The sequence below is a fragment of the Drosophila yakuba genome, chromosome X (assembly GCF_016746365.2).
Source record: "Drosophila yakuba strain Tai18E2 chromosome X, Prin_Dyak_Tai18E2_2.1, whole genome shotgun sequence".
Lineage (NCBI taxonomy): Eukaryota > Metazoa > Arthropoda > Insecta > Diptera > Drosophilidae > Drosophila > Drosophila yakuba.
In genome coordinates, this window is record NC_052526.2 from 10,807,777 (window position 1) to 10,815,367 (window position 7,591).

The 7,591-nt window shown below is 44.5% G+C and overlaps 2 protein-coding genes across 6 annotated transcripts; one reads left to right on the plus strand and one right to left on the minus strand.

Annotated features, from left to right (window-relative positions):
- The first annotated feature begins 395 nt into the window (after nt 1-395).
- On the plus strand, nt 396-2,574 carry LOC6524970 (TNF receptor-associated factor 3). 3 transcript variants are annotated; one of them, XM_015190518.2, is made up of 6 exons: nt 396-453; nt 1,032-1,460; nt 1,527-1,675; nt 1,732-1,991; nt 2,046-2,161; nt 2,217-2,574. In XM_015190518.2, the coding sequence occupies exons 2-6, from the start codon at nt 1,107-1,109 to the stop codon at nt 2,523-2,525; spliced, it is 1,188 nt and encodes a 395-aa protein (XP_015046004.1). In that variant the 5' UTR covers nt 396-453; nt 1,032-1,106; the 3' UTR covers nt 2,526-2,574. The 3 variants fall into 3 exon arrangements, with proteins under 3 accessions (XP_015046004.1, XP_002100810.1, XP_015046005.1); XM_002100774.4 differs by lacking the exon at nt 396-453 and adding an exon at nt 484-960; XM_015190519.2 differs by lacking the exon at nt 396-453 and adding an exon at nt 791-902.
- Nucleotides 2,565-7,514, minus strand: LOC6524971 (annexin B11). 3 transcript variants are annotated; one of them, XR_005560294.1, is made up of 9 exons: nt 7,416-7,514; nt 5,418-5,481; nt 4,549-5,139; nt 4,014-4,395; nt 3,710-3,939; nt 3,443-3,652; nt 3,310-3,378; nt 3,134-3,251; nt 2,565-3,091 (listed from the first exon to the last, which is right to left on the minus strand). XR_005560294.1 is itself a non-coding variant. In XM_002100775.3 (8 exons), exons 2-8 carry the CDS (start codon nt 5,427-5,429, stop codon nt 3,186-3,188), a joined length of 1,560 nt encoding a protein of 519 aa, XP_002100811.2. In that variant the 5' UTR covers nt 5,430-5,481; nt 7,416-7,514; the 3' UTR covers nt 2,565-3,185. The 3 variants fall into 3 exon arrangements, 2 of the variants coding, with proteins under 2 accessions (XP_002100811.2, XP_015046007.1); XM_002100775.3 differs by having other exon boundaries at nt 2,565-3,251; XM_015190521.3 differs by lacking the exon at nt 4,549-5,139 and having other exon boundaries at nt 2,565-3,251.
- Nucleotides 7,515-7,591: the final 77 nt, after the last annotated feature.

Below are 7,591 nucleotides of genomic sequence, written 5' to 3' on the forward strand. Positions count from 1 at the left end.
GGCAAGTGCAACTACACTGGGAAAAAATAGTTAGTTTTCAAGTATGCAATCGATAAATACGATTGTGGCATGTGGTTATACCTAACTTTTGTAATATTGCCCCAGTTTTGATGCCATAAAGTAGGGCGAGCCCAATCTACTCGTACGTAGGGCACCTGTTGGTTCGACCATACCCAGTGCCACGCCCACGGCCAGTCCCGCCCATCTCATGGTTATGTGGCTGATGGCGTCGTTACCATTTTCATAGCTGCTGCAATACCGAAACTTTTGATTGTGTGTCCGTTTTTCATTGATAATGATATCTGCCTCGCATTCCGAATATGTTTGCACAATGGGAGATATGAGCGTTTCGCAGGTACATATACGCATATAGGCATATAGTCGCATTCGCTGCGAGATCTGGTGACGGTTGAGCGATTTCAGTGGACAGTGGATCCTCTGGTGGTGCGCCAAGTTAGTAGTGGTCAATAGGAGTGCTGGTCGGTGGCTCTCGCATTTCGAAATAGAAGTAATCACACCAAATGGCAGTGCTATCAGCTCGAGGTTGTCGTATAGATTCCATGGACGCCCTAATGCTAACACATGTGCAAAGCTATATCTAAGCCACGTCTGTGTGTGCTCTGTGTGTGCTGTGTGTGTGCTGTGTGTGTGATGTGTGCTGTGTGTGCCGCGTATGACTATGCCGCAGGAAATTCTTAATCATTTTCGGCTGAGTTTAGTGTGCATAGAGGGCGGAACTTGTAGCGCCAGAAAATTCGCTGATCCAAAGTTGGATATTTCTACCTTCTGGCCCGATTTCGTTTTCCATTCAATACAATGTCACTGACCAAGTCGTCGTCGAGAAGAGACCTAAGTGAGCAGAATCAGAACGGAAGTCAGCCCAAGTCGACGACCATAGTCAAGTATGAGAAGTCCTCGTGCCTCTTCTGCAACGAATGGTTCGATGCCCAGACATTCACGGTTATAATCGCCCAACTTATCAGTTCACCTTTGATTACTATTACATTACTCCCCTTTGGATGCGACTGCAGGAACACCTGATCCACTGCGGCCAGGTGCTGGAGGAGTGTCCCAACGGCTGTCAGGCCTTCATCCCACGCATACGGATGCGATCCCATCTGAAGGAGTGTCCCCGCAACCAGCACAATTTGAGCAGCCAGCAGCGGATGAGTGTCAGCATGGATCGCCTGGATCGGCAGTCGGATCAGCGTCTCCTGGTCATCGAACAGGACGTGGGCACCATTCGTTCCGTTCTCAATGAGGAGATACGACAGCGTCTGCACCTCATCACCGATGTGGGCAACATACGGAAGCAGAACCAGGTCGTCGAGGATTGGACTCGGGAAACCGAGAAGGCGATGGACGAACTGCGTCGCCAGATGGAGGAGGAAACCAGCCGCAAGGCCTTTGCCATCGAACAGAACCAGCTGGATGTCCAGTACTGCTGTGATATCACACAGGTGAGCTAATGCTACTTACATTTTCATATATCTACACTTTAACATACATATGTATATGCATCGTAGTCGTTGAAGGAGCAAGTGGAGTCCAGGCTGGATGAGGCCACCAAGCTGGTGAACCAACTCTCGGCGGACGTGACCTATCACCAGAATCAGCTGAACGACAACATCCTGAAACTGGAGGAGCTGATCTTTGAAAACGAGCGGCTCAATCGGTAAGTGCCTGCTACTCAAATATAACTATGAAATTCTAAATCCTTCAAATCCATAGGGAAAAGTTCTTTCAGATCGAGGAATTTCTGCAGCAGATCAATGAGGACATCAAAACCAAACTGGGCAATAGTGACTATGTGACTTCCAAGCAGGCCACACTGGACTACGAGGTGAAGAACGTGAAGAACATTGTGTGCGAAACGGAGGAGCGTTGCGATAAATTGGATAGAGCTCTGCATCAGACCATGCAGAATATATCCGATTTGGAGACCCAAATGGCCATGCAGCAGCGGATTGCCAGTGTCCAGAATATAAGGGGTATGTTTCGATTTAATATACATAGTAATTGAAATATAATGCCACGCTTTGCAGGACACTTGATTTGGCGCATCAAGGACTACTCGAAGAAACTGGAAGAGTCCAAGCAGTACGACACCATACTCCACAGCGCCATGTTCTCCAACAAAGCCTTTGGCTACGCTCTACGGGTGAGTTGAGATCGCATCTTGATTGGACACACGATTTATACATATGCCTCAACAGCTGGACATCTACTTGAATGGCAAGGGCACGTGGAAGGGCAGGAACATGATCGCCTGCTTGAACGTTCTATCGGGGGAGTACGATCCACTTTTGGCCTGGCCCTGCCGCCTCCAGGCCGAGATCATCATTCGGGATCAGTGCTCGAATGCGGCAGATGCCGAGGATTATGTGAAGACCATCTTTGTGCGCAAGAAGAGCGATGATTTTATCCAGAGCAACCAGTACTTCCATATACCCCACAAGGTGATCACCAGTCGCAACTATCTTCGCAACGATTCCATGTTCATCGAGGTACGAGTTCTCAAATAAAACCCAGAATCGATCGAAAAGGAAAAATGCCATTGATGATTGCCACAAACATGTATCATAATTTATTCCATTGAGAGCGAACTAGAAGTTAAAAACCCGCTTACAAGCACGAGTATGTGTATATAGTGTATAAGTGAATACAAAACGATTCATCGATTCAATATGCGTATATTGTAGTGTATGTCATTGCAGTTTTAAATGCTTTTTTTTCGAAGTAGGCAATATAGTCACATTGAGGCACTGTCGAGACGAAGTCGGTAGGTAGAAAGCATAGCTTTAATTGCAACATTTCCGGGTTCACTTGGTAAAATATAAGCTACTCTTTTGGTTCTTTCGATTTAACATAATTAACAAGTGTTTTCCGCGAGGAACTTCCATAATATTTGTCTTTGCGAACGCGTTTAAATACAAAGGTCTTTTAATAAACCACGTTAGGTATCCATGTTCATTTCGTTTAAGAGGTATCAAATGTCTGATCCCGTTCAGGTATTACTTGTGAGCACTTATAGTCTACGTTGTGGGTCATAATTGTCTGGCTCCGTTGGCGTGTGTGTTGTATGTATGTGAATGAACGAATACATAAAAGAGATAATACATATTCGAATAATTGATTTCACGTCGGATTTGGTTTGAATAATACATATATATATGCGGAGATTCTTAAGAGGAGCGCTGTTCACCCACCAGGGCGTAAAGGGCGTGCTTGTAGTGGCCCGAAGTATCGCCCTGCAAGAAAGGTTTCAAATGATTATAGACATCTGGAAAGGAATGGCATACACCTTACCTTGATCCAGCTCTTGAGGGACTTGCCGTACAGACGTTCAAAGGCCGCCTTAATGTCCGTCATGTCAATCTGAAAGAAGTTGCAACAACTTAGCGACGTTCAACTTGAATAATAGTTATATAGATGTGCCTACCTCGCTGCGCGTGATGATCACACGGATCAACTGGGTGTCATTGGTGCCGATTCCGGCCATCGCCTTGTGCAGACGCGAAGCAAAGTATTCGGCCTTGTTGGTGACGCACTTGTAGATGGCAATCAGGCCCTCCATCACATCGCCGGAGAACTCCTTCTTGATGGCCTTCTCCAGCGAGTGGCCAGTCATTCCCTCGTACTCTTGGAATATCTGCGAATTGTTAGGATTAAATTGGCGTTTCAATTACTTAAGTAGCGAGCAGCATACCAGTTTCAATTGTTGGTAGTTCCTCTGGCAGAGGATCATGTTGAACATGCTCTCATCGGTGCCGACGCGCAGTTCTCCGGCTTTCAGCAGCTCCCTGGCATCGTTCTTGGCCGCCACGGGATCCACGCGACCACTCTCATCCCGCGCCGCCGTGCACAACGAGGTGAGCAGCCGCTTGAAGTTGCCCGACGTCTCCGACTTCAGTTCAGACTCCAAATGGGCGCCGTACACTGTGCACAAAGTTGGCAAATCAAAATCTCCATTAGTACAGTGAAAAAAGGATATGCCAAATGGGTGAACTTACATCGTAAGTACTGGTTTTTGATCGTATTGATCTCCATGTTGGACAGCGTGCAGAGGATCTCGATGAGGACCTCCTCGTCGGTGCCCAGGCCAGCCATGGCATCGTTTAGCTCGGCGCAATAGTAGTCCACAATGGGACGCAGCAGGCCGACGAGGAGCTTTTCAAAGTTGCCGCTCGTCTCCGACTTGATGTCCTCGATGAGGTCCTTGCCGAAGTGGGTCTTGAACTGGCGCTGGATCTCCTGGCGCTGCTCGTTCGTTCGCCGACAGATGATGTTAATCAGGGCATCCTCGTCCGTACCAAAGCCCTTCATTGCCTTGCGCAAGTCGTGAGCATCCTTGACGGCATCGAAGCCGGCGGCCGGCACCACAGTGGGAGTTCCCTGGAAAGAACAATCAAAGATCATTCAATATAAGCTCAAATCTCATGGTTATAATGAACATGTTATTTTTAGACCCGCCCCAAAACAAATTCTACTGAGGATGTGTGGGAGTGTGGTTGGTGTGGACATGAGTCCAAATATTTGATGACCAACCTCTCTGTGAGCTGGGAGTGACCGATGCGCGTACAACTGACCATTCCCATGTCCCTGTCCATGCCCATAGCCCTGCCCATGTCCATGCCCATATCCATGCCCATGTTCATGTCCATGTCCTGGCCCATGTCCGTGCCCATGTCCATGTCCATGTCCTGGCCCATGTCCATGTTCATGTCCATGTCCATGTCCTTGTACTTGTCCGTTTCCGTAGCCATAGCCCGCATCATATCCACGATCCGTGGGATAGGCACTGTTCGCAACCGGTGGCTGCTGGTAATGATTGTGCGATGGAGGAGCGTATTGTGCCGGGTAAGGATTCGAGGTGGGATAGGGTGGATAGGATGGGGCGGCGGACGGGTACGGTGCCGACATGGGTGGATACGGAGCAGGAGCTCCGCCTGGATATTGCTGATGCTGCTGAGGATGCATATGGGGCGATGGCTGTGAGTGCGGGTGTGGGTGTGGCTGGGAGGGTGGTGGGTATGGCGAGTTCTGCTGCGTCGGTGGCACCCAACCAGCTCCAAAGGGCGCCCGTGGTGGCTCGTGGTGGTTAGTGGAGGTAGGGGGGTGCGATGGCATTCCAGAACCCTACAAAAGTCAGAAAATGTACATTTCAAGTTGCCTCCATGGAGCTGTTTAAACACAGAAGTCACACAAATGACATCTATCGCCAAGAAAAATGAATCAGACTAAAAGCGAACTCATGCAAAATAATCATTACAATTTTGTAACAAAAGGGATGTTAAACAAAATTTTTATAAAATATATGGTGAATATAATATGATATTAAATAAAAAGAAGCACTTATTAATATTATGGGTGTTGCTTTCATAACTAAAATCTACAGGATGTGTTTCAAAACTTACGAAGGGATACATTTTGATGGGAGATTCTATTCTGTGGATAATTTCCGGTGTTTGAGATTCAGTACTGGAAAAGAATAAAACAGGAATAATGGGTTTCATTAAATTGAAAATATTTACACACATGCACATGTACATGTATAGTTTTAATATTTAATCAGCTGTCATGATCAACACGCTTATGTGGATACCATACACATGGGAATATGCAAAAGATTGGGGCTCACATAAAATGTACCGAAACTTTAGATTACACTGCGCAACACAACGTGTTAATGAACAAACCAAACTTCAAGTTCTACTTTTCTAACTTTCATACATATGGTGTATACTTTGAAATCCCATCAAATGGGTTCGACTTATCGAGAGTTATTTGTTGATTGCTTTTGTGGATAAGAACAGTTTTATAATTTGAGCGGGAACTTTGAAACTAATATACTGATATCAATGGCCATGTGAGGCCTCTCTGAAATATGCAAATGCGATCCAATGGAAAATTTAACTTCATCAAGTTTCTGCCCATCCAATAAACTTATTAAACTCAGCGATAATAAACCGTCCCTAAAGACCTCATAATGGTCCCAATGAAATGTCGCCAAAGTAGACTTTCGCCACATGTACATATGTATGTATGTAGGTATGCTACACCCATTTCTGGCTCACAACTCACTGCATACATTCATATATATAAAGTTTGGGTTTTCCCTTTTACCTACACATATTATATATGCACAATATAGCTGCGGGTCATGCGTGTTACTTGTAATTCGTAATTTTTTGCTTCAGACAGTGGGACGCCGCCTGACTTAATGGGAACGAGAACAAATGTTGGGCCTGAATATATTATATAAATACGAGTTTATTTGCACAATGCTCTTTGTAAAACCTTTTTTGAAAACTTTTTAATTGGTAAATACAAACAATTCATATACGATGTGTTCAGGAATGCTACGTAAGTCTACCACTTGGTAAATATTCAACCAAAAAGCTCGATTTGTTTGGACAAAATTTCACAATGGCTCCTCGCAGCGCAAATAATCAGAACAATGATTTCTGCGGTCCATTATCAACGAAAAGGGCTTTTTCCATGGCAACAGAACATTTTTGCTCACTTCGAGATGATTCATCTTACACTCAAACCCACGTCAACAAAGTTTACCCCTGCGCATATATAAAGGCATATCTATGTATAATAATTGAGTCATGCTTTAACAAATGGATCAGGCGAAAAGTTTCCTGCGAATTTTCGATTCATAGTTACATCGTGCCGAAAAGCTTAACATTCATGAAATAGAAAAGCCTTCTTTTTCTATTTATTGTTGTACATTTCAACTTAAACTTTCTTTCTTTTTTATCCTTTTTGCACCTTAAATTCAAGGTAAATTAATTTAAATTTAGAAAATGCCTCTCTGACTCGAAAATGCCTTTGCAATGATCAAGATTCCGGGAAAACTATGAGTTTGATCGCTTTCACTTTAGTACAACCTATTAAAAGCGCACATGAAGATTGGCATTTTGGCATAAAAATTGACCTTATGTGCACACTCCTACATAATTAGATACATGTGTGTGTAAGTGGGTTTCCTATTGTGTATCATAATTTATTAGATGGTAATTATTTACTAGCAAGGTCGCAATCAACAGATGGGTAAAACGCACACAAGTGCAGCACATCAACACGTGTCAGTGCCGGTTTGCGTGTGTGTGCGTGTGCATGTGTGGGTAGTTGCATTTTGAGATACAATTGTATCTTAGTATCTGAAGATACCAAACGAATGTTTCTATTGCTGGTTACCCCGCTGTCAGTCGTACGATATATATATTTTTGCTCGGTAGATACACACACACAGGCACACAAATACGTTTGTCTTGGAGAATATTTGGGAACAGAGTCTTAAAGTTAAGATTTCACAAGTCTACGTCCCACTTAATGACAATAAGAACACGCATGTTGCGAGGTAAACGAATACACACAAAAAAAAATATAATGCTTTTAATTACTTTAAGTATCTGAAAACGCGATGTTAGCACTCTGCGGGTATTTTGTAATGCCGAGGCGAATTTATCAACTGACTTACCGCCAGGGCGGGACAACTACCTGTTGTTACTTTGATTACTCGATTTTAGTCGATAGGCGTGCCCTTTTGAAATCGGAATATCGGTCGTTATCGAATAGC